The sequence below is a fragment of the Macaca fascicularis genome, chromosome 9 (genome assembly GCF_037993035.2).
Source record: "Macaca fascicularis isolate 582-1 chromosome 9, T2T-MFA8v1.1".
Lineage (NCBI taxonomy): Eukaryota > Metazoa > Chordata > Mammalia > Primates > Cercopithecidae > Macaca > Macaca fascicularis.
This window is the reverse complement of record NC_088383.1, coordinates 133575394-133600994: the sequence shown is the minus strand read 5'-3', so window position 1 is coordinate 133600994 and position 25601 is coordinate 133575394. Positions and strand designations below refer to the sequence as shown.

The following is a 25601-nucleotide window of genomic DNA, read 5'->3' as shown; positions in this document are numbered from 1 at the left end:
ATTTTCAGGCCCTGGCAACTTGGCTTCCCGAACATCTGGGTGTTGCTGCCAGTGTTGCCCTGATTCCTGAGGGCAGTCCAGACTCAGAAGGGCTGCCTCTTTTGGGGTCCAAAGGTGGTAGGCATTTCACAAAAATGGGCTGGACATGATGCTGTCCCCCGCTTTTGTTTTTTTTTTTTTTTTGGAGAGACAGGGTCTTGCTCTGTCGCCCAGGCTATAGTGCAGTGGTGCGATCTCAGCTCACTGTGACCTCTGCCACCTGGGCTTAAGTGATCCTCCCACCTCAGCCTCCTGAGTAGCAGGGACCACAGGCATGCACCACTATGTCAGGCTAATTTTAGTTTTTTTGGTAGAGATGGGGTTTTGCCATGTTGCCCAGGCTGATCTTGAACTCCTGGGCTCAAGCAATCCACCTGCCTTGGCCTCCCAAAGTTGTGGGATTACAGGTGTGACCCACCCCACCTGGCTGATGCTATCCCTTTTTAAGACTGGGCACCAACACGGTCCTGGGCGAGCAGCTGGCCTGGCCTACACAGGAGGTGGCTGTGAAGCAGCAGCAGACCAGATGCCCAGGGGGAAGGGCCCTGCAGAGCATGGGCAGTCAGCCCCTAGGGAAAGGTTGGCCACGCCCACGACCTTCGAGGCATCTCTAGCACCTGCCACCTCTGAGGAAAAGAAGCCACCGCCACCTGACCCCTCTGGCCCCAGGGGCAGGGGCGGCAGCTTCCTGTGAGAAAGAGTACAGCCTTCATGCAAAATCCAGATTTACCAAAGATGGATTAAAGATGGGCCAGAAATATGCTTGTGCCTTTTTTTCTTTTCTGAAATAGTTTTTTAAAGAGCCTAGGAAACCACATGCCTTGCCGTCTTGGTTGTTTCTGTGCCAGCTTCCAGCACAAATGGGACTTAGAAAATTTCCAGGCTGTCGGCCATCCGTTCTCATAGCCTGGTGTTTTCTTGATACTTGGAGAATTCTGTTCTCATGCAAGCATGTTTGGGGAGGAAATGCGTCCGCTCAGCCGGAGCCGGGGCCCTTGCAGCTTTTAGCAGGGCAGCTGCCAGGCCAGGCTCTGCTCCTGACGTGTGAGCTGGGCTTGTTGATGGCCCTTTCTTAGAGGGACTTGAGGTAGCTCCATGAAGACCTCTAACACAGAGCGCCATAAAACTGGACTAAAAAGAGGGAGAGAGCAAGGGAAGGAGGAAACACAGCTGGGCCCGCCGTGAGGAGCGGCGACACGGGAGGGAAGTGGTCATCATTCGCCCAAAAGAGAGGCACTCGAGCGCCGCCGGGAGACGGGCTTGGCGCAGGCGGGGGCCCAGAGGAAGCCTCGTGGGCACTACGCTTAAGACACCGACTAACCCAGGAGAGCCGTCCCCAGCACCCGCCGCTCCCCAGCACGTCTCAGGCGGACTGGGGCCAGGAACTGGACTCCCCACAGGGCCCCATGGCCAGTCTCTGACCATGGCTTGACATTCCTGTTCTAGAAAGAACAGTAGTACTAAGAAGCAGGTGCGTAACCTCTAACTACATTAAAACCCAGGGTGCTTTTACCTGTGGCTTTAGATTGGGTCCCTAGAAGCAGGGCCTGAGCTGGAGATTCTTGTGCCAGTAACACCGAGAGGGATGCTCCCAGCAGGAACCTTCAGGGAGGCGAGGGAAGCCCCTGGACCAACAGAGGCCCAGCAAAGAGGTAGGCTCAGCTGAAGTCGCTTCTCAGCCTGGTGCTTCGGGAGCTGCGAAGTGTGACTAGCACTGCCGTGGGTTTGGGACTCCAGGCGGGACACCAGCAGCCTGGCTTTCCTCTTAGGATCCTTGCAGTGGCCCTTGCCTGGCCAGAGACAGCAGTTCTGCTTCCCAGGAGAGGAAACGGGAAGTGAGGCCACTTGGTCAGTGGAGGAACTCAGTGCCTCCAACTGCAGAATCTAGTTCCCCACTCTCCTCTCCGGAACCCTCCAGGTTCTGGGGAGAGCCAGGGCCCAAGGGATGAGAATGCCCCGGCCTCCTTTGGAGGAGGAGACAACCAGGACAAAGGGGAGTGGTCACTGTCTGCTCCCAGACACATCACCTGACCAGCCAGCTTTGTCTTTGTCACCGGATGCCCACTCCTGCATGTGGGGGTGTAGTTCATGAGTTCTGGGGACTCCCAGGCCCCAGGCAGCAGTCCCTGGAGAAATCCTGGGGCTGTTTCCCCTCCACTCCCCAGACCTTGCCCTTCGCAGCCCAGAGTGGGTTCTCGGTCACTACTGATAAAACATGTGGTTTAGTTCCGCTCAGGAGATGTTTCTAGAGTCTCTACTGCGTGTTCACCCTGCTGGCCCAGGAACAGCAGCACCTGGCAGAGGGAATGAACTTGTTGGGCTGAGGCTGGACAGAGTGAGTGGTGGTCTGCCTGGCAGCAGTACAGAGCTGATATGTTGAGTCAATGAGTTTGCTGAGGCGGAACTGGATTTCAGCTTGTACCTAGAAGGCAAGGACCAGGCCACCTTCGTCTGTATCCCCGTGCCCAGCCAGGGACCTCCCGCTCAGGAGAAAGTATAGGAATAAATATCTGCACAGAAGAGCCCTGCAGAAGAAGGGTCATTGCTCCTAGCTGGGAAGCCCTGGGGAGGCCGGCTGGGGCAGGCTGAGCAGGAAACCCCGGCTGGGGTCGGTGGGAATGGCCAAGGAATGGCCAGGGCCTCTGTCGTGTCTAGAGCTGAGGTCTAGGGGGGTCTGATGGAAAAGGCAGGGCCTCCATCCCAAAGTTGCCTCTCTGGCAGGCTGCTGTGGTCTGCCTTTTGCAGACTCTAGGAGTAGGTCTTGATCCATGTCCCTGGCCACTAGCCTGAGGCCATGTGGACAGTTTCCACTGAGCTTTTTTACCTGGGCAGGCCTGTGCCAGAGTAGGTGGCCCAGCCCAGAGCTGGGACTGGATGTCAAGAGAGCAGAAGTCGGCGGGCTGGGGGACAGTGACATTGGTCCTGGAGCAGCAGTTTCACCTTGGAATAATGTGTTCATACGGCACTTTGAACTTAGCCATTTTGCAGCTTTTTGCAGACATTTTTGAGGGCACACAGGCCTCCAGGCTTCCAACTTGCCTATGCAGTGTTCTTCCATGGGGTAGCTGGAGCTGCTAGGAGATGCTGGGCGGGACCTTGCCTCCGGGGCGCGGAGGGCACAGGGCACAGACACCCTGGGTGTCTGCCTGGGGGTTGTTCACGAGGGTTGGGGCTCTGGGCAGAACACACACCGCCCCATTGTGGCAGTCACATTCCTTCCTGACAGGTGGGGCTCGCCACCAGCTGGGGCAAACAGTGGGTGGTTCTTGGCTTTCTCTCACTGTGGCTGAAATGGCTGTTTTGAGTCAACAGAGTTCTCAAGGTTTCGCTGGCTTTGTGGCCAAGGAGCTGATACATTTGAAGATATTGGGGGCTGAGTGGCATTCTGGGGTTTGCTTGTGATGAGGTTCACCAGCCCTTCCTTGTAGACGCCCCCTGCATCACAGCAGAAAGGGCCCAATTGGTCCAGAGAGCCCTGAACACCCTGACTTGGCAGGCCGGCCGCCGCCCAGAGGTGGGAGAGTTGCCTGGCGCCGTGATGCCCATGCGGACGGAGTCTGCCTCCGTGTTGCCTGTCTAACCTCAGCCCCTTCCAGAGCACAGTGAGGCCAAAGCCACACATCTGTGACGGGTCCAGCTAATGGGTCCCCAGCGCCCGCGCCTGGCTGTGGCTAACGCATAACATGTCTTACTTTGTTTGGGCTGCTGTGACAAAGATGCCTTAGACTGGGGAACTTACAAACCACAGAAATGTATTTCTCTTACTTAGAAGCTGGGAAGTCCAAGATCCAGGTGCCAGCAGGCTTGGGGTCTTGTGAGGGCCTGCTCTTCATAGTTGGCACTTTCTCACATCCTTACCTGGCGAGAGAGGCACCTGCACTCCCTCTGTTATGAGCCCTCATCTCATCTGTGAAGGCCCCTACATGACCTCATCACCTCCCAGAGGCCCCACCTCTTTATACTTTTGCACAGAGGCTTAGATTTCAACATAGGAATGGGCGGGGGGCGGGGGGGCACACATTTAGACCGTAGCACCACGATTAGTGCCCAGACCCACACAGTCATGGTGGCCATAAGTTAGACACCCCTGCCACTTGCACCTTATGCCAGGGGCGGTCAGTGGGAAGCTCCGAGCAGGACCGAGAAGGTGAGCACAGACAAGCGCTGTGCGGCTTCTGTCCGAGTGCGCAGGCTGCGCTCCTGCTCTGTTCACGTGAGAGGCCACAGAAAACACTCGCAGCATTCCACGTCCCAGGCCCTTCACATGACAGCTCGCAGAAAACGTGAGCACGCGGTCGGGTGTCAAGCACACTGGTCTCAGCAGATGTGGCGGACACCCAAGGCAGTCAGCCTCAGTACCCGTCACCCACCTAGAACCTGTTCACAGCACATCATCCAGGCTGCTGTGGCCTTGACTGGACGTGATTATTTATTCTTACATACCACGGCTTCTATACAGGCCAAGAAACAGACTGCTCAGGGTTGGGAGAGGGTGGGTCTGGCTCCCTGGGGACCTCAGGCTCTGATGCATCCTGGTCTCATCCTAGGCCTCCTCTGTCGGGGCAGCCTGGCTCAGCAGAGCCTGGGACACATGGCTGAGGTCACCCAGGGTGGGCCTTCTTGCCCCTGTTTTGTGCCCCCTACTCAGTTTTCCTTCTGTCCTGGCTCAGGTCTAGGCCAGTCAAGAGGGTGGCTGAGAAGCAGGAGGAGCCTCAGAGACCCTCCCCCTCGAAAGCACTGAGGCCTCCACCTTACAAGCGGCAGGTTTGCCTTGGGAGCTGCTGGTCCATCGCCCAGGCCTGGCCTGGGGCAGGCGAGGATCCTGGGTGCTGGTCCATCGTCCAGGCCTGGCCGGGGGCAGGTGAGGATCCTGGGTGCTGGTCCATCATCCAGGCCTGGCCGGGGACAGGCAAGGACCCGGGTGCTGGTCCATCGCCAAGGCCTGACCAGGGGCAGGCGAGGATCCTGGGGCTGTTGTGCAGGGGTTGCCGTCTCCAGCCCTCTGTTATGGTTGGGGGAGTGTGCTGTGTGCACATCACTGGGCTGTGTCAAATCCCACCATGGCCCAGAGGGTGGACCTGTGGCTCCGTGGGGGGCCAGCTGCAGGGACGGGGCTCCCTCAGCGGCCTGGGCCAGCATCTTCAGTCTAATGGGTGCCCCTGCCCCTCTCCTGAGTCCCCGTGCAGAGCTCCCTGCAGCACCTCAGCCTTCACCTTTCTCAGCTAATCAAAAGATGTCAAGAAAAGCAAACCCATCAGAACGGCTTCCTCCATGGAGTGTTCAGGAACAATGAGCGTGCCCATGGCAGGCACATACACCTTCCTCCAGAGAGAGCACCTTTGATTTCCCGTTTGCTGAGGCTGGTTCAACAGCTTGTTGGCTGTGACAGCCGGTGGTCACCTGTATTTCAAAGAGACACACAAACACTGCAGCCTTTGAAAGGATCAGGCCCTCGGGACAGGTCTGTGGTCGTGGCGTCGGCAGGCGTGTGGCGAGGGAGGCGGCGGGTGCTCCAAGCCCTGCTTTGCTCCCACAGTCCACCCGTCTGCCGGGAAGAGACCAAAGGCTGGAATTCCCCCCTGCCCTGTGTGTGCAGTTCTTCCCTCGCTCCCCTCTGGTATGTGACCTTGTTGCTGCAGTCCTGTTAGGGATATCCAGGACCGGGCTGGGAGTGCCCCTCACTGTCCCAGCCTCCGTCCTGTCGGTGGCTGGACTGTGGAGTGTGCATCATTCTGAGGAGAAGGCTGGATTTTGTGCTCTGTCCTGGGAGCAGGTGTTGAACTGCACACACTTGTGCACAGTGTCAGCCCTGCCCCCATCGCTGGCAGCTGACGCCAAGCAGAACCGGCTTGCGTACCCTTGAAATCCATCCTGTTCAAGCTATACCTGCCACTGGAGAAGGCCCCAGGCTGCCTCCTGCCCCAGGCCAGGCCCCACACAGAGGGAGCACTTGGTGGGCGGAGAAGCTTTTGTGTAGCCTACTCTCTCTCTGGGGCCTCAAGGGGCCCAGCAAGGCAGGCAGGGAGCTGGTGAGCACTAGAACCTGGAGCTTGGCCTCTCCTCAGCAGCTCAGACCCCCCAGGCCCCAGCACCTGTGGAGGGCATGGAGCCACTCCTTTCTAGAGGCTCGGCGTCTCCAGGTGAGGCTGAGAACTCATGTTTCCCCAGCTCCCTGCATGACTCTATTACACACGAGGCTCAGGACTTCAGCTCGGCCCCTTCTAGCCTGTGTCTCCCACTCTGGTTGTGGAGAGTGCGGTAGAGTGGGCGTCGTGTCACCCTGTCTGGCAGTACAGCCTGGCGTTTCCTCCGAGTCAGATCTCTTCTCAAGGGGAGCATCGCGGTGCGTCAGTTATGTTTGCATAGAGGTCCTGCCTGAAAAACATCATTGATTTCACCACCATCGTAGGGCGTTTGGGTTGCTGTCTTCTTTTCTGTTTAACAGTATGTTGCCGAAGTTTTACACACATCTTAGAATGTTTTCTTCACACACAAATCCGAGTAGTGAAATTACCTGATCAAGGAATTGGATACATTTTTCCCAGGTTGCGCTTCAGAAAGGCTGTGGACAGTGTTAGGAGCATTTCTGTTTCACTGCAGCTCCCCAGAACTGGGCCTGCATCAAATTTGTGTGCTTTGCCGAGTTAGTAGGTGAAGAATGGAATTGAGCGTGTCTTTATGAGCACAGAGTGCTCATTGGCCGGAGGTGCATCTTCATGAGTGCGTTGCTCATGGCCCCTGTCCTTGCCTGGATGGGAGGAACCCGGGACTCGATTGGTCTTGCCACAGCCTGGTGGTCCAGTCGCTTTGTGGGGTGTGCAGTCCTGGGGCTCCGGGAGGGGAGTAACCCTTAGTAACCTGTGTGTCTGCCCCTCCACAGAACTGTCAGACCTTCAGCAGCCTCAGCTGCCTGAGCGCAGGGACAGAGGACTGCGGTCCCCAGAGCCCCTTCGCCCGCCACGTCAGCAACACCAGGGCCTGGACCGCCCTGCTCTCAGCCTCCGGCCCAGGGGGCAGGACCCCCGCTGGGACCCCGGTCCCTGAACCTCTTCCCTCTTCCTTCGACGACCACCTCGCCTGCCAGGAGGACCTGTCCTGTGAGGAGTCAGACGGCTGTGCCCTGGATGAGGATTGCGGCAGGAGAGCAGAGCCAGCCGCAGCCTGGCGGGACCGCGGGGTCCCCGGGAACAGCCTCTGCTCCCTGGATGGCGAGTTGGACATCGAGCAGATAGAGAAGAACTGAGGGGACGTGTGGGCCCAGGCAGGGCTGGGGTGCGCTGGCATCGACAGCCCTCCCTTTGGGCACTAGGTGGGCCCTGGAAGGGGAGCCCAACTCGTGGGCCTGATGAAAGTTTCCTGAGTGGGGTGTCAGGTCCCAGAGAGGGAGCCCACCCGCTGCCTTGGGGAGAGCCTGGCCTGGCCGCGTCACACAGTGGGTGTGTCAGCCTCTCACCGGCTCCCCGAGTGTGGCAGCCACCAGGTCCACAGAACTACTGCAGCCCAGAGGACAGCTTTGGAGTTTGCGTCTTTTCTGCCTCTCTCCCCCTGGGATGTTGGGCAGTCTCTGTTGTCCCCGGCAGAGCTGGGCACCGCTCTGTATCCCCCTGGTGGGGGCTGTCAGGGGGGGCCTGGGTTGGGGGCCAGGGGCCATCTGCTGTGTCAGGGCCCTTCTTGGCCTCGCTCAGGTTCACTTTTGGAGAGCCGGTCCCGCAGCTTCTTTCACTCAGTTTTACTCCGTGCCTTCTCTCCCAGGTCTCCCTGCTTCAGGCTTGGGAAGGTTCGGGAGATGCTTCCTTCTGTAACACCAGAACCATTTGGCCTTAATTCCAATGTGAGAGACAGAATCCCTGGGGTGCTGGACTGGCCCCCCAGAGGGTAAGCCCATGTCCGGAGTCTCGGGCCCAAGGAACAGTTTGGAGGGGTGCATGTTAGGGCCTTCCATGTTGGGCAGAAATTTGGTGGGTCTGTTTTCTGAACGGACTCTCTTGCCTCTCCTGCAGCATGGAGAGCCTGACCCCATCGCTCTGCCACCGCTGGGGCAGGGTTAGCAGATGGCAGCCCTTCTCTGTGGTTGACTGGTCGCTGAGTGATAAGTGTGGTTGGTTCTGGTGAGTGTAGGGATGGCACGATACCAGGGCAGCCTCTTGAAAATGGCCTTGGGAGACAGGAGCTGGGGGCAGGTGGACAGCTGCAGGCCCTGTGCCCATTCAGGGGTGAAGGGCGTCTGCTGACCAATCTGCAGAGGCCCTGCAGGATTCCACGCGCCTCCCATTTGTCCTTGAGGACTGCTGGCTATAACCAGGGCACACCACCCACCTCAAGACAAACCCCCACCCTTGTCAGCTTAGGGGGAGCCCAGTCCTGAGGGCTGCATCTCTGTCGTAGGCCCAGCCATGGGCACAAAGCTGGATGGATACTCCCCGCCCCTACCCCGCCCTGGCTTCTCACCCTGGGGCATCCAAGGAGCCTAGCCCCCTGAGGGTTTGCTGTCCTCTCCGGGTTTGTAGCTGCTCTCCCGCCACCTTGCAGACACCACCACATGGGCTCTGCTCTATGGGAATCTGGCTTTTAGTGAATTTGGCGTCTTCTGCAGACAATAGCAATTGGGCTGGCTTAGGAGTAAGTGGCTCATTTTCCCATAAGGCTAAAAATAACTGGTGTGCTCCCTCGCGTTAGCTGACATGCGTTAAAAGCACTTTTGTAGTCATTTTGCTTTTACTCGTCTTCCATGGACGAGTGAACGCCTTGCTTTTGCAGGTCGAGTCCAGATGCTTCTCGCCTTTCTCCTCAAGAAAGCTGCTTTTTGGGAAACCTTGTTTAAACCTTCTTTTTTTTTACTACATCAAAAGGGTGGTGGTTCAAGTTCCCAATATGTGGGTGGCACTTCTTACAAATCAGCTCTAAGAAGCTGGCAGAAAGCCCCCAGCTCCACGGCCCTGAGAGGTGCTGTTGCCATCCCAGGGTGGGTGGCACATGGGGGTATGCCGGGCACTGGGCAGGTCCCAGAGCGGGGGAACCAGCTCGCCTCTGGTCGCTGTAGCTCCTGCCAGAGGCACATCTCCTTGTGATCCTGGATAGCCAAACCCAAGAGCTGGTGGCTCTGAGCAGAGATACCTTGGCCTGTCCCTGCCTGGGGGTCATGGAGACCATGTCTTCTTAGAGCAAATCCTTCTTAGAGGAGACCGGGGCAGTGGCTGGGTGAATGTGGAGAGCACATGGCCATGCCTCACTCCCAGAGTATCACCGGGCAAGGGAGGTCCTGGCGTCACCCAGCCGGTGTGGCCACCGAGGGCACACAGCCTCTAAAGCAGGCCTTCCTGTGGAAGGCAGAGGCAGTGAGGGAGGCGGGCGGTGCCAGCCGAGGCTAAGGCGTGCAGCAGCCCCCAGCTACCTTTGCTTAGGGTAGAGGTGGGAGGCACATGGTGACAGGTATGTGTCATGGGACTGGGGTGTGGGTGACCTGCCCTCAAACCCTGCCTGCCACCTCCCCACTCAGGCCTGGTGGCAGGGAGGGACAAGCTGTGGAGCTGGCCAAGTCACAGCCACCTCCCCACCTCCCTGCAAGCTGGTCCCATTGACCAGCAAGCCCAGCCTCCGGGCGCTTAGGCAGAAATGGCCCAGCCTCCTCAGACCCCACCTGCCTGTCCTGTGCCACTGCCGCCCCTAGCCCAGCTGCCTGTCCTGGGCCACCACTGCTCCTAGCCCGAGCCCACCACGCAGCAGTCGGGAGAAGATGGTGGCTGTCCCTTCTGCTTAGAGAAAGAAATGGCCTTCAGCTGGTTTCGTGTTTGTCTCTTGACTGGAGAGAGTAGACCCTGTCTATAAGGTGCCACCCCATCATCCAAGCCGCCACACAGCCCAGAGCGGCCTGTTCCTGCACTCCACCCTGCTGGCCCCAGGACTTCTGATCTCAGTCCTCTGGGAGGGAGGCTTGCCCAGGAGGTGCCCCCCACGTTGGTGTCCCCACGGGCAGCAGGCAGACAGCTCACCCCCACTAGCATGAGGGCCCCAGCTGGGGGCAGCGGCAGGAGCCTCGCTTTTGTCACAGCCTTGCCCGCGAACCCTGCCTCTGAGGGGAGACCAAGGAAGGCCAGAGCCAGGAGCAAGCCGTGCCAGGCCATCTGCCTGCTCGTGGGCCCTGAAGAGCAAGCTAAGCCTACAGGAAAGCCGAGTGGGAGGAGGGGCTTAGCGCCACGTGCATCCCACTCATTTCAAAGCCACCAAACTGCCAGGGGCTGCCGTCCACCTGTGGGGCCTGGGGGCCGGGACCACAGCCTCGCCATTTTCGTTGCCACACCCTCTTGCCTTACTCACGGTGGAGGCCAGAGTTGCACGGACAGACGTGCATCTAGGCCCACGGGGAGCTTGTTCTGACCAGACGTACAGATTTTCATTATCAGAAAGCCTTACTTTTCAACCAAACTTTTGTAGCCAGTTTTGTGAATTTGTACACTGAAAGAAAATTTAAATAAAGGGGAAGTCTACATTAAAAAGAAAACAAACCCCAACTTCCAAATGGGTCTCCTGGTGCAGGGGCGTGAGTGGCCATGCACTGGGTGTGCTGCCTGTCTGAGCAAGCTCCCCTAGCTGCGGGACCCCTGGGCCCCTGCTGCGGGCTCGGCCGTGGTGTCATGCCTGCTGCACCCCCGTTTCCACTGACGTGCCGTCTGTGACTATTGGGGGGTGGTCACTTGAATGATGGTCATTCCAGACGTCAGCCGGCAGGGATGCAGCAGGCTGGCCGCGCACCAGGATCAGGCACCCTGGCCCCACACTGGCAATGATGCCGCACCTTGCCATGTCCACGCTGTTGGTCAAACCCCTCTGTCATGCCTCTTTAAAGAGAAAAGAGAAAGGTTTTGTTTTGTTTTGTTTTTTAATGGCAGAACGAAGTGGAGATCTTGTAGCCTAGATAGGATAGTCTGACCTAGCGTAGTCTTTTCGGCAAATGATTTGTGTTTTCAGTGCGTGGGGAAGCTGTCCTGGGGGCTTGGGTGACAGATAGCACATAGGCTGTTTCTGGGGTTGCAGGAGCTTCCCTGAGCTGGATGTTGTGGGTGTTGCAGAGCTTCAGGAAGTGTGGCGACCAGAAAGCGTAGACCCGGGGCCCAGGGCCTGCCTGCCCCTGCAGCCTGGCCTCCCCGCACAGGCCGTGGCTTGCGCTCCAGCCGCTCTAGTCTCTCAGGAATTTGCTTGTTACTTTTACTGTGTAAATAAAGCTTCCTGGTTCAATACCCAAGTGCCTAGTGTCAGCTGTGTGGTTTCTGTGGGGTGTGGTGAACCGGCAGGTCCCTCCTGCTCACAGGAGCATTAGCTCTGGGCTGAGAGGGACATAGATTGGACCCTTCTGTCCCCTCCAAGCTTCGGGGTCTGAATCGATAAAATGGGGCTAGCAGACATCACAGAGCTATGGAGAGGCTGGGGGATGGGAGAAGGCCTGCCCGTGGTCACAGCTGCATCATGGGGAGCCCTTCTAGGGCTAAGCTCTCCTGGCTGTGGCCAGGAGCCCCAGGACAGCAGTGGGGAGACACTCCTTGTGTCACTTGAGTTAGAAGCCATGGAGGAGCCGGCCCTTCTGAGCACATCAGCTCAGGCTTCGACAGCGCTGGGAGGTAAGGCTGTACGGCAGTGTGCGGAGAGGGGCCCAGCCTGGCCCCGCCACCCACCCACCAGGGTGGTTGAGGCGGCATAGACAGGCTCACCAGCTCCGGGCTTCTGCCCCCGCTGCAGGCAGCGCAGTGCAGGCTTCTGCTGCGTGAGTTGCGGGGCCCCAGAAGCACGGAGCCCAGCCCAGCGTGGGCCACCGTCTCCGTGCGTGGCCCTCTGCTTACCCGGACTCAGGAGATGGGGGTGTTTGTGGCCTGGAGGACAGGCGTGGAGAGGTTTGCTTGATTTCCATAGCTCAGCACTTGCCCACATGACCTGCCCATGGAAGTCTGGCCTAGAACGCTTGTTAGGGCCAGAGCAGCCCTCTGGGAATGAGGCTCTGCAGCCCCCACTTCTCTTTTGGTTTGTTTTTCCTTTTAGCAAGATTTTTTTTTTTTTTAAGTCTATGAACACTGAACTCAAGAAACAGGTGAAGCAGGGCTGCTGCTGGGAGGTGAGGCCCTCGTCCTCACTGCCATCCCTGCAGCCCTGCCTTACCCAAGGCCCAGGGACTCACTGATGCGAGGCTGGGCGCATTGACTTCCCCAGCACACCTCACCCCTGCCTCCATATCTGACGGATGACTTGGCAGGCCAGAGGCCAGCTGGGGACGTCTACCAAGCGCAGTGCCCCCACCATTGTTTCCCACCTGAGGGTAGGGCACAGAGTGGCCCTGGAAGAACCTCTGGCCCTTACCAGCCCCTTGCCGTCCCCAATCCCTAGATGAGGTCCCTGGCTAGGTAGCAGCTCCATTCTGCCCCCACATGGGGCCTGGCCTCAGGCCTCACTCCAGGCCAGGCGCAGGTGCTTCTGACATGAGACACGCGTGTAGTCTCCTTATCTGCACAGCGATCATAACCCTGTGTGCTTACGAGAGAGAATCAGTGCTAACCCCACGGCCACCCTGGACAGTCACTCTGTCCAGTGTGCAGGGAAAGGGCTGGAAGGAAGAAGGCCGGAAGGAAAGGCCCCAGAGAGCACAGTGCTCAGACTCCCGAGTGACTTCTGGTTTCTTTTTATATCCTTTTCTGTTAAATTTCCCGTAATAACACATACTGCTTTTATAATGTTAAAAAAAAAAAGCCATGTAGAATGTAGGCTGCCCAGTGTGTTTATCACCTAAACCAGGACAGTTCTGAGAGGGGCAGATGGAACTGTTGACACGTACTCTGGGACGGAAGGCGGACCCAAGAGCGCCCACCCCAGAGGTGCGCCACCCTCGCCCATCCCGCCCTGTGTCCCCACCTCTGCCCTGAGGTGAACATAGGAGTCTTTCTACCTGCCAGCTGCCAGCCAGCCTCCCTGAGAGGGCAGGAACCGCCCAGCAGGACAGGCCCACCCAGGACAGCGGCACCAAGTCAGACCTCAGCCTTTCCGATCCTCCAGAGGGCTCAAGCTGAACGGAAGGAGGGAAGAACTGCAGTCACCTGGGCCAGTGGTGCTCACATCTGACGTGAAGGCCTCTGCCTCACTTGGCCCAGTTCCAGCCTCGTCAGCGATGAGGGCATGGACACTCGCTGACCTCTGTCCTCCGTCCGACACAACATGTCGTCTTCTCTCTGGTTAGGGTTTGGGTGGGACAGAGACTGCGCCCCTGTTCCTGGTCTGCCCTGGTCTCTTTGCCAGTCTGAATCTCCTGGGCCTTTTCGGCAGGCCCTGGGGTTGCTGAGCAGGCAGGGGGAAGTCGGTGGCTGGGGGGCATCCTGCCACCTGCCAAGTAGCTGCGATGGGAAGAAATGGGGTTCCTGTGACAGCGATTGGGACCCCAGACCCAGCCAGGCCTGGACTTTGAAGTCTTGTGAGGCTACCAAATATCTTGTTGGACTAAGCCAATTTGAATTGAGTTTTCATAGGTGGTACATTGAGCCCAGGGCTTGGTACTGTGTGGGCCCTAGAGCTGGAAGGTGCAAGGATGGGTGAGAGACCTGCTCTCCCTGCCCTCCCCTCCGCCCCCTACCCTGCTACTCCTCACGGTTGCCTGACCTGGCAGCTCCGGAGCCTGGGAGGTGTGGCTGGGCCCAGGCTGCTGCTCACTCCGGGCCTTGGGGGGAAAGACGCCTGGGAGCGCCCCGGAGCTGTGGCCCTGGGTGTTGAGTCTTTTTTTCATGGCAGTTCCATGACATCTGCTGAACGAGGGCCTTAGCCCATTGCCAGCCCTGAACTCCAGCCCCACATGTGGCCGGTGGCTCCACACCGTCCCTGCCAGGGCCCGGGCCCCCCTCAGCATGCTGGAAATGGCCAGGCTGCCAGAAGGACCCGGGGGGAAGGACGTCATTCCTCACTTCTGGGCAGCACCGATCCCCAGGCAAGCATCACAACTCATCAGCTCCAGCCAGGGGACAGGGCGCCCCGCAGGGCCAGGAAGTGCCTGTTAAAGAAGTGAATCCCCCTATTTTATAGATGGGGTAACAGGCTCAGGGATTACACCACCCCACCACAGGTGTGGCTGGACCTCACCCCTCAGAAGAGCTCATCTCTAGAGCGAGGACACCGGTTCCCCAGCTCAGCCGGACAGTCAGCCACAGGGGCCACCACATGCCTCCCCCACGGGAGGATTCCAGGCAGGAGTGGGAAGTGGAAGGGGCTGGAAAGGGCCTGGGAGGCGGGGCTGGACCTTCCTGCAAGTTGCAGCTCCACCCCTCACTAACTGTTTGCCCTCAGCAAGCCACTGTAGCTCGCTACACCCGACTCTAGTCCTGTGCAATGGGAAGGATGACAACGCCCACTTCACTGAGCCCACCACGGCTCAGAGGGCGGCATGCTCCCGGCACCAACAAAGCAGGGGTCTGCACCTCCAGGGGCTATCCCTCTGGGCACCCCAGTCCTGGGCAGCAGCTGGAAAGAGGAGGTCTCAGCTTGAACTCCTTCCCCGAGAGGGGTCGCTGTCTTGGCTGGAAGCTTCCCCATTAAACACAAAAGAAAGGAGAAAAAACTAAAGACCCACAGACAAACCCAGCATCACGCACAGCCCCTCCAGGCCGCCACTGAATTGTAGCCGCCGCCTGAACGTCCTGTGTTGTCTCCTAAGGAGCTGCCATCAGGGGACTCCGTCAAGGGGCCAGTCATCTGCGTATTTTCCAACGAAGGGGCCAAATGGCCTCCCTCAAATCCAGTGACACTGGCCTGGCTGGTGGCCTCTCACCTTGCTGAAAAGACTGTCACCGTTTTCCCCAATCCCGATTTAATGGTGGCCGGCCTTGCGGGGGCTGCACTTGCCCCTCCCTCACGTGGGTCCCACACTTTTTCATCGTCCACCTTCATATGATGGAAATCCTGTTCCGGGGACCCATAGCTTCTCTCATAAGAAGCGGTCTCCAGGCCCGGCGCGGTGGCTCACGCCTGTAATCCCAGCACTTTGGGAGGCCGAGGTGGGCGGATAGCCTGAGGTCGGGAGTTCGAGATCAGCCTGACCAACATGGTGAAACCCTGTCTCTAGTAAAAATACAAAAAGTTAGCCAGGCATGGTGGTGGGCGCCTGTAGTCCCAGCTACTCAGGAGGCTGAGGCAGGAAAATCGCTTGAACTTGGGAGGCAGAGGTTGCGGTGAGCTGAGATCACTGCACTCCAGCCTGGGCAACGAGAGCAAAACCCCATCTTAAATAAATAAAATAAAGAAGCAGTCTCCCAAGGGTTATCAGTAGCTTCTGAACTGATCTGGGGAGAAATGGAGCAATCAAGTCATCTGTTGAGCAGACTGATTCTGAAACTTGAAACTTGAGTTATGGGTGATTTGCTCCCAGGGTCCCTGTGGGAAGGCCGCCATGTCATTGGTCGGGAAAGCAACGCTCACTACTACCAGGCCACAGGCTGCTCCATTAGGGAAGGCAGTGCCAAAGTTTGCCCTGGACTGCCTTGTTCCAGATGGGGCCAACAGCAGCTCACTGGCCCCCAGGGCCTCAGTTTCCCCATCTGCTAAGTGAAGGGGCTGGAGCAGGTGAGGTGTTTCAGGGCCCTTGTCCCTCATACCTCTGATATTCAATGGCTCAAGCATAAGGCAGGACCAGAGACAGTGGCCCAGACCCTGCTGGTGGCCTCCCCCATACAGTTCTTCCTAGCAGTCAAAGCCCCAGTCAAAGGCTGCTGGTCAAGGCGGAGTTTATTGAACTGTTAGTTTCCTCCTGCACACACCAGGCATGACACCTTTAAGTCTGTCCAGCAATGGCTCCAGAAAGTACCCTGTGTGCCTTGGGCGCAGAGGCTGCAGTTCTTGCTGTGTGGCACGGGAGCCTTCACAGTTCCCTCAGGAGCTGCCCCTGGTCTTTGCAAAGGTGCCTGGGAGGACAGGAAAAGCAGCGGGCTGGCATTGTTTCGGGGGTGGGGTGGTGGGCAGTGTGCCTAGGCAGTCGCAGGAGGCTGACTTGGTTCTGGGCTGCAAGATCTGTGCATAGGAGGCCCCTGGGTTTCTTCCAGGCTCTTCACTGAAATGCAAAGAGTCTGAAGAGAAGGCAGCGGGGCCGGTGCCTCTGAATCTGGTTAGGTGGAGTTTCCCGCATTTAAAGGACCAGGTGCGCATGGTGGGTGAGTGAGTTCTGGGGTTTGGGAGATTCCCAGAGGCCTGGCAGGTCTGTCCCACCCTCCTGGACTTCACTACAGTGAGCTGAAGTCAGGGCCCGTGCAGCAGGGCAGAGGGCAGGGCTGTCAGGGCCTTGGGTGGTCTGGGCACTGGGGTGGGTGGAGGAGAGGCAGGGGTGGAGGAAGCAGGGCTCTCCCAGGAGGCTGTCACTCGTCCGTGTGCTGCAGCAGCAGGTCCACCGCCTCTGCGAGGTTGTCCACGTACCCATCAGCCTTCACTTCCGGATGGTGCTCGTCACTGGGCCTGGAGAGGATGGCCGGAGGTTAGTAGGTGCCCCCACGTTGACCACTCTGCAGCCACACCCGCCCTCGCAGCATCTAGCACGGGCCTGGCCTTAGCTTGAGGAAACCTCCAGGTCCCGCCAGGCAGCCTGGCCCGTGGCCACTGGCCATCCCCCTCCTCCCCGTGCCCTACTCAGGCACACTGTGCCCTCAACCTGGACACCTCCCCAAACCTGTCTCCCACTGCTCAGCCTTGTGGTGCAGTGACAGCCAGCCCAGCTCCCTCTGAGCCTCCAGCACAGGCATCTCACCTTGGATGGTGGGGACATGAACGTACCCTGCTCTGGGCTCCCCAGGGGCTCACCCCACACGCCTGGCCTGGCCTAGTGGCCCATGGGGGGAGCCTAGTACATGTGCACTGTGGGGACAGCTGGGGGTAGAGACCCGGAGCTCCTGCCTGCCCTAACGCTGGGGGCCCCCGTGTCAGTGACAGCACATGCCTTCTGGTTGGTGCCCTCTGAGGCCATGCCCACCCAACAGAGGAGGCACCGGGCTCCTAGATAAGCTGCTTTCTGGCTGGGATTCTGGGGGCAGGAACCTCCCAAAGCCTTCAACCATTCCCCAGGCATCTCCCGAGGTCTCACTGGATGCTGAGGACACAGGAATGAGGCCATGAGACAGTGCAGAGGCCTCCGGGCCCTCCCTGCCAGGAGACTTTCTGGAAGGGGCTGTGGGCTGAGTCCTGAAGGCAGGCAGGGGCTGTGGGTAGACACATGGGTGGGAGAGGAGAGCCCCAGGCGCAGACATCCCAGAGTCTTTTTTTTTTTTTTTTTTTTTGGGACCAAGTGTCACTCTGTTGCCCAGGCTGGAGTGCAATGGTGCGATCTTGGCTCACTGCAACCACTGTCTCCTGGGTTCAAGCGATTCTCCTGCCTCAGCTCGTGAGTAGCTGAGACTACAGGCACCTGCCACCATGCCCGGCTAACTTTTGCATTTTTTTAGTAGAGATGGGGTTTCGCCATGTTGGCCAGGCTGGTCTCCAACTCCTGACCTCAAGTGATTTGCCCGCCTCAGCCTCCCAAAGTGCTGGAATTACAGTAGTGAGCCACCTTGCCCGGCCCACATCCGAGTCTTGACAGTCATCTGAGGAAGTGGCACCTCATCCTAGGGGGCTGTGGGCAGCCTGGAGGGCTGTGAGCCAGAAGGCCCCTCCCCACAGCCTTGCACCCACAGAGGCGCTGCTGGAGCTTGGCAGGAAGTGGGGACCAGCCCATCTGCAAACCTACCACTGCCAAGGGACGTGTTGCTCGGATCACCCCACGGCCTGGCCTAAGCTCCCCGAGAAGCAGGGAAACCGCAGCCTCCCGGCAGCAGCACCCCCACTTTGGAAGCTGCCACCCTGGTCTAAGAGGAAGTGCTTGAAGTTGGTTCTCACATCTAAAAGCCGTGTTGTCCCTTTCAAAGGGTTTGGTTTCTGCAAAGGGCTTTCTTTACCCTAAAATGACTGTCATGGGTGGGGCACTTTTTCTTTTAAGGGTTCTCAGCCCAGTGGCCTGGAGGCTACCTCCTGGCCCTCAGGGACTGCTGAGGCTGTAGACCTGGACGGGGGCCACAGGGGCAGTCTCTGGGAGGGGATGGCAGTGTGGGCTCCCCTGTGACTGGGAGGGTGTACCTTTTGGCTCTTGTCCAGGTCCCAAGGACAGAACCCTGTCCCCCAAGCCCCTCCAGTGCCCCCACTTTCTCGCCCACCCGCTTGTATGGGGCTACGGCTGCTTCCCCTCCTGCACAGTCTCCAAGCACAGCACTCAGGAGCCTCACATCCCTCTCCCTTCCATCCTCCAAGGAAGAAATGGTCACCCCCATTTTGAACAGGTGAGGAAACAGCTCAGAAAGGTTCAGAGACTTGCTGAAGGTCACACAGCAGGGAGAGCAGAGCTGGGATCTGAGTTCTACTCCCAGCCCATGTTCTTTCGAGAGCTTCCACCACTGCTGGACATTCCTGCCCCTTCCAGCAAAGGGTGGTTGACAGCACCCGCTCCAAGCAGGGGCACCTACAGATGCCAGTACCAGTGGGGATCACTTGGTTGGCCCTCCCAAGTGTGGCCACTCTGCTGCTCCTGAATGAGCACACACCAAAGTACGAGCCTGGGGGACCAGGCAAGGGGACGAGTGTGCAGCGCCCTCACCCGCGCCCGCCCCGCCCCGTCAGCGCCCTCACCCACGCCCACCCCATCAGTGCCCTCACCCGCACCCGCTCCATCACCGGCGCCCGGCCCGTCAGCGCCCTCACCCGCACCCTCACCTGCACCCGCTCCATTAGCAACCCCAGCAAGAACAACCCAGGTCAGTGTCGGGGCTTTAGAGGCCCCTTGTCTTGTGTGGGTCATTCTGTGATGGCACACAGGGTGTCCACGATCTAGGAGAGGGGCATTGAAGCGTGCGTGATCCTGCCTCAGTGCTGGAATAGGGACTCGGCACCACCACGAGGCCTTCTATGGTATGGGTCACGTTGGAAAACTGCCTGTGGATATCCACTTGCGACCCTGCAGTTCCACTCCTAAGTATGTACACAGCAGAAATGCATCCTCACAGTCACCGAAGGCACATTCTAGAATGTTCCACACAGCTTTAGTTGCAATAGCAAAAGTCAAACACTGGACAAATGCCCGCCGGGGGAGGATGGGAAAACAGACAGTGGCAGAATCGCACACTGGAATACTCCACAATGACTCAAACTGGGATGAGCTCCCGCCACGGCAATGGGGGTGAGTCCCTGACCTAAAGAGCAACCGAGGCCAGGCTCGAGGAATACACACAGCAGGACTGACTTACAGAGAGCTCCAGAGCTGGCAAAGGCAGACTAGAGACAGAGGATGGGATGGCGGCTTCCCAACGGAAAGGTGAATAGGAGTGCCGGCAATGTTCTAGATCTTACCTGGGTGGGGCTAACATCCTATTCTTCACTTTTAGAGCACTTTACTGGTGTTATACCTCAAAAATTTAAAAAGCCGCATATGGGCCAGACGTGGTAGCTCACACCTGTCATCCTAGCACTTTGGGAGGCTAAGGCAGGAGGATTGCTTGAGCCCAGGAGGTGGAGAGCAGCCTGGGCAACATGGTGAAACCCCATCTCTACAAAAAAAAAGAAAATACAAAAATCAGCCAGGCGTAGTGGCGGGTGCCTGCAGTTCCAGCTACTTGGGAGGCTGAGGTGGGAGGATCGCCTGAGCCTGGGAGCTGGAGGCTGTGGTGAGCCGTGATCACACTGCTGCACTCCAGCCTGGGTGACAGATGAGACCCTGTCTCAGAAAGAAAGAAAAGCCATATGTGATGCTCACAGATGCTATTGTACAGGCCAGAGGGCCAAATCCTACCTGCGGCCTGTTTTTATATTTTTAAAGGGTTGTAAAAAGAAGAGAATAATATGCAACAGGGACCAAATGGAAGCTGGCAGAGCCTGAAGCGGTAACAGTTCGGCCCCTACAGGAAAGGCCGGACCCCTGGGCTGGGCTGTCCACCGTCCCCCGGGTCTCTGGACAGGCCCTCCTGGGAGCAAGTTCTTGCTCTTGGGAAGCGAGTGCTTCCACTCAAGTGCCCCGCTGCTGCAGGAGACACAGCTGCTCTGGGCTCGGCAGGGCTGGCCCCGTCTTCCCGGGGCTGCCAGCCACGCCTGGCTCCAGGCTGTGCAGACACACCCTGTCCTGGTACAGAATGAAGGGTGGGCAGGGATCCAAGGTCCCCTCGAGGCTGCTGATGCTCCCCTGCTTACTTAGATCCCTCTTGGAGGACAGACGTCATGAGGGGAAGAGGCTTCTCTCAGCAGCTCTACCTCTGAGACTGCTGGCCCTGGCCAAGGGCACGGCCAGCTGGGTGGGCAGGTGGGCGGGAGGGGCCCTCCGAGCGAGACCGAGACAGAACCAGACGGCTGGCTGCATCAGTAAATTAGCCCCCTGGCAAAACAGCTTTCTGCCTCAGTTTCCTCATTTGGCCATGAGGATAAACCTGGCTCCACCCCCTACCAGCCACGTGGCCTCAGGCAACTTCCTTAAGCCCCTGTGCCTTGGTGTCCCTGCCTCTAGACCGAGGTCATAATAGCATGTGCCACAGTCTCCCGTGAGGAGGGCAGGAACCGATACTTGTGGCACGGACAGGTTGGTTGGTGCGGGTGTGGGTGCTGTTGTGGCTAAAACTGAAAACTCAGCAGTCCTGTCCAGGAAATGCACCATGGGCTAGGGCTGGGCTGGTCAGGGAGGTGGAGCGTGACCGGCCTTGAGCCTTCCCCTGGGCACACAGGCTGGTGAGGGGGCAGATAGGCAGGCGGACGGACATAGGCTACGTGGGGTACAGGGAGGACAGGGTGAGTGGAGAGGAAGCCCAGCACAGGCACTGGAGGGGGAGGGTCAGGAAGGCTCCAAGCAGCACCCTAGGGGGCATCCCAACAGCCTGGAGTCCCAGCAGACCTGGCACTAGGGAGGGTGCCTGCGGGAAGGGCCAGCAGACTTGCTCCTGTGCTGCAGCTCTGCCCCCTCTTGCCCTCTGCACCTGCGGCGCTGCTACTCCCTGGTCTCACCTCTGCCTGGCCTGTGTGCATGGCCCCAGATCAGCGCTGCTGGGCTGCTCTCAGCTCCCACTAGGGTCTGAGGACATGAGCTCCAAAGCACTGCTCGCCACCCCCATGTGTGCACCCAGACCACACTTACGAGGAGTCGGGGGCTGAGGCCGCGGCCCAGGTCTGCCGTCCTCTCTGGTCCTGCAGCCCGTTCCCATCTGATTCCCAGCTTTTCTCCCGTCCGATTCCCAGCTTTTCTCCCGTCCGATTCCCAGCTTTTCTCTCGCAACAGTGAGAGGTTTGGGCTCCTTGCTGCCCAAAGCGGGACAAAAATTCTCCCAGCAAACACCGCCCATAAGTCACCATCCAAGCCCCGGGTGAGCGGCCCCCAGGACCTCCCTCCTTGGACACCTACCCCAGGTGCCCTGGGGCCACGCTTACTGTCCAGGCAAAAGAAACAAGCCCCCAGAGGGAACAAGAGTTCTCCCCATAGAAGATGACGCTTTGTAACGAGAATCCGGCCAGCCCCACTCTACACACGTACCTAGCCGAATGGCGTCCGTGGCTAATTATGTTTAATTACATATCATTTAAATTCAAGAATCCACTAAAAGAAAGGATTGCATTAGCACCCGGCTGGTGTTTGCCCACACACAGCGGAAATCGTGGACTTTTATGTCTTAATTACGTGACGCTGTTGTGGGCTGTGTCTCCCGGGGAGCTGGGGTAGGCAGGAGGGGACCTGTTCCTGGCCTGGTGGCCCCAAGCCCCTGAAGCACCTCTGCTTTGTCCAATGGCCTGGGCAGGAGGGGTCCCTGCCCCATGCTGGCCAGTGTTCTGTGACCTGTGGACCTCAGAGATGTCACGGTACAAAAGCTGAACCAAGAAACCCAGCAAAGGTGCGTCCTTGGCAGTGGGGACAGAGCGGAGGGGGTGAAGCAGAAGGGGCCGCAGACCATCCTGCCCTGAATGGCCCTGCTGGGACAGAGCCGGAGGAGGAGGAAGAGACAGAGGGACACGGCCACACACGGAGGGAGGGGACAGGCACGGGACACAGGAACAGAGACAGAGCACCAAGTGTGGGGCAGGGGCCTGCAACAGACAGGGAGGGGCTGGGGCTGCCCCCATGGTTCTGTGTCCTGGCCACGTGGGCCTGCATAAGCCCCTCTGCCCTTCCCTGGCCTACAGGCCTGGCTGAGGGCTCCCTGTGGGGGTCACAGCACTGCTCCTCCCCCTGCCCCAGGCCCAGCCCAGGCCCCCAGACAGCTGAGCACCCTGCTCTGTCCCCAACAAACTGCATGACCCAGGGCCAGTCTCTTCACCTGCCTGAGCCTCGGTTTCCTCATCTGTAAGGTGGCATAGGGCCTGGCTCTGGGGGCCACTCTGAGATGAAACAGATGAAACAAGGCAAGACTGAACACAAAGCTGGCGTTTCCCCTGCACCTGAGGACCCTGCAGCTCACGCTGGCGCTGGCCCCTGCACCCTCCCACCTCCACCCTCTGCCCTCCAGGGTTCACAGTCCAGTTCCACACTCAGTTGTCAGCACTGCTGGGAAAGAAAGAAAAGGGCCTGGAGTCTGAGGGCATTGATGAGAGAGGGAGCAGGGCAGGGACGCTTCCGGAAACAGGAACGTTAAGGCCAAGCACTGCTCCCATCCATCGTCCTTGCTGCTGTCCTCCTGAGAATGGTGTGGAGACACCAGGCCTTTGCAGGGCGGCCTCCTCGCTAAGCCAGAGTGCCCGGTCCTCGGGGCCTGGCTGGGAGGTGGAAGCAGCGAGAGATTTCCCCAGGCACCTGCAGGGCTGCCGTGGGTTCTCTCCTCTCCTGGGTGCAGCCTCCCTCGGGCTGCATTTGGGTGTCTCTGGCTGAGGACCTGCTTCTGGTGTGGGGTGGCCCTCCAGGTACCTCCCCCATCCTTGCGCAGCAGCCTGCATGGTGGGTCCTGCTGCCCGGGTTTTGGAGGTGGAAGCGGAGGCATATGGCTGGGAGGCGTGTGGGCCGCAGGACCAGGAGGCCGGCCTGGAGACAGCATGGCTTCCACCGGGCCCCACAGAGTGACCTGGGCCCCTGGGGACAGGAGGTCTTCTGCCAAAGCCTACTCCCTTCCCTTTCCCCTTTCCCCTCCACTGGCTTCTCCACCCAACCTGGCCCCTCTCCTCTCTTGCAGCCAGAGTAGCTTCCCCAAAAGCTCACCCACCTGCTTCCTGCCTCCCCTGTGTAAACTGCTGTGGCTCCCTACTGCCCACATCATAGCCTGGTTCCTCAGCATGGCACATGAGTCCATCCTGACTGGGCCCCACCCGCGGACCTCCCTCCCCACGCCAGCCACTCAGTGCCTGGGCTGCTGCTCTTCAGACATCCCAGCTCTCCCTGCCATTGCCCATGCCAGGCCCTGGAATGCTCTCGAAACCTGCTCTACCTGCAAACTCCTACTCATGCTTTAAGACCCCACTCACTTGTCCCCATCTCCCACTCTAAGCTCCTTCCACAGGGCGAGTTGCTGTCTCTTCTGAGCATGCAGAATGCGCCCCCCGCCCACTCCATGCCATCACAGCTGGGGGCTGCTCTGCCACTTCACCTGTAGGTGCCAGTGTTGACTTCGCTTCCTGGAGGGAGAGGCCAGGTTTCCTGCCCTCGGTGGTCCTCCCACAGGCCTGACCCAGAGCAGGCACCCAGGAAGTGCCCACCAAATGAATGAACAAAGGCCCCAGCTGGGCAGGCCAGCGCCTGTCATCCCAGTGATTCCTCCCGCTCATGCCCTGTCAGCCGAATGCAGGGAATGGGTGAGTGACAGGCAGAAAACAAGGCGGTTCTGTGCCTGTCGCCGGCCAGCTTCACAGGGACAGTCTTTGTACCAGTCGAAGGAAAATGGTGGCCGGGCCACAGCAAAAGAGCCCGGTGAGGGCAGTCTCCCTGCCGCCTCCTCCGGGGCACACGCAGGCCAGCACCGCCTCCTGGGGAACGATGACCAAGGGGAGACAGGTGCGGCCTCTCCCGGAGGGGCTCTTGAGGGACCTGCGCTGCCCAGGGCTCCCAGTGGGTGGCCCACCCACCTCCACCTTCTCACCCTGCAGGGGCAGGGTGGGGCAGAGGCTCTCACGCCTGGAGGCCGCAATAGCTGCCCCTGGGGAGGGGCAGGCATCTCTGTCCCCATTTGCTTTGGAAAGGCAGTGGCTGGGAGCCAGGTGCTGGGAGCGACTGCCCCGTGAATTCAGGGATCCGGGCACTAGCATCAGAGGGTGACGCCAGTTCGGCTGTGCTGACAGACTTGCAGGACAAGGACGGAGGGTGATTCATGAGGTGGAAGTACTGAGGCCAGGCAAGGGGCATCCTTCCATCAGAACCCCAGGAGCCCAAGACCCCCGGAGGCCTGGGGGGTTCTTTCTAGAAGGGTGTTCACCAGAGCCTGGCCCTGGCAAGTGCCTGGAGGATGCGGCTGGGAGACCTGCCTCCGCCTGGACACCCACAGCTTCTCTGAAGGCTGATTATCAGATGGTCTACACTGGCACATCACGGACACTAGGCCTGTGCCACGGGGTTCCCTGCTGTTCACGTGCTGGCCCAGCACGGCCACCCTCAGGACAGCAGCTTGCTGGGGCCCAGTGAGGTGGGCAGGAGGCCCAGAACATCCCACATCCAGTCCAGACCATGACCTGGCCTGAGCTGGGCTCCTGGCAGGTGCCCGAGGGTCGGTGGCCTCCTCATGGGATGGTCGGGTGGCAAGGTGGAGATGGCCGCAGATCTCAGGCAGGCGGCCCTGAGCCCTCTGTGCCCTGGGTTCTGGAAGTGGGTTGGGGGATGACATGCCCAGACCCGTGTACCTCTGGGAAGGTGCCATGTCCTGCTGCTTACAAAGAAAGCCGAGCAGGAGCTCCTTCCCACGGAGCCTGTGCATCCAGCCAAGGCCTCCCAAGCCCCTCTTCTCCCAGGGCCTGGGGGTCAAGAGGCACACAAAGGACTCTGACCTGGTCCCTGCCTGCAAAGAGCTCACATGGCACCCGAGCCCAGCACTCCAGCCCCAGGCCTGGGCCTTAGCAGGTGCCTGGTGGACACAGGTTCCAGCCTCAGCTACCTGTTCTCACTCAGGGATTGCTCAGCCCTCAGGCCTGTGTCCCCTTAGGCCAGCTCTGTCCACAGGCCTGGGGACTGCTGTGAGTCAACCTGGAGCCCCGGAGCCCAGCCTGGGGACCCTCCAGCCCAGGGCACCTCCTGCCATTGAAGTTAGCTGCGTCCTGGCAGGAAGGGTGGCCTGGAGGGACCAGAGGGTCCAGGGCCACATACCAGCCCTGAGGCGAGGGCCGCAGGGCGGCTCCCAGCCTGGAGACCTGCCCTCCCCTTGCCCAACCGGCTCACACATACAGCAGCTTCTTGGGCTGCTTTAAAGCCACTTGGCAGAAAATAAAATCCAAAGAAAAACTCAGGCCTGGAGGAGTCCTCGTCCTGGGCCTCTCTGGGTCCCTCACCTCTCTGGCCAGGAGCAGGGATGGGGACACACTTCCCCTGGCTGGGACCTCCCTTGGAGGTGCCAAGCTCCCTTTCCCACTGGCCCAGCTGAGAGCAGGAGCAGCGGCCT

General features: G+C 59.3%; 2 protein-coding genes across 18 annotated transcripts in view; one reads left to right on the top strand and one right to left on the bottom strand.

Annotated features, from left to right (window-relative positions):
- The window catches only part of FAM53B (family with sequence similarity 53 member B), a 124584-nt gene extending 113306 nt beyond the window's left edge, over window positions 1–11278 (top strand). For all 8 annotated transcript variants that reach the window (XM_074003026.1, XM_074003024.1, XM_074003025.1 and 5 more), the window contains one exon: window positions 6920–11278. In XM_074003026.1, coding sequence (XP_073859127.1) covers window positions 6920–7282 — 363 coding nt within the window. In that variant the 3' untranslated portion in view covers window positions 7283–11278. The remainder of the gene's footprint in view (window positions 1–6919) is intronic.
- A 4484-nt stretch (window positions 11279–15762) lies between these two features.
- The window catches only part of LHPP (phospholysine phosphohistidine inorganic pyrophosphate phosphatase), a 167089-nt gene continuing 157250 nt past the window's right edge, over window positions 15763–25601 (bottom strand). For all 10 annotated transcript variants that reach the window (XM_074003029.1, XM_074003033.1, XM_074003031.1 and 7 more), the window contains one exon: window positions 15763–16500. In XM_074003029.1, the coding sequence (XP_073859130.1) occupies window positions 16472–16500 (29 nt within the window). In that variant the 3' untranslated portion in view covers window positions 15763–16471. The remainder of the gene's footprint in view (window positions 16501–25601) is intronic.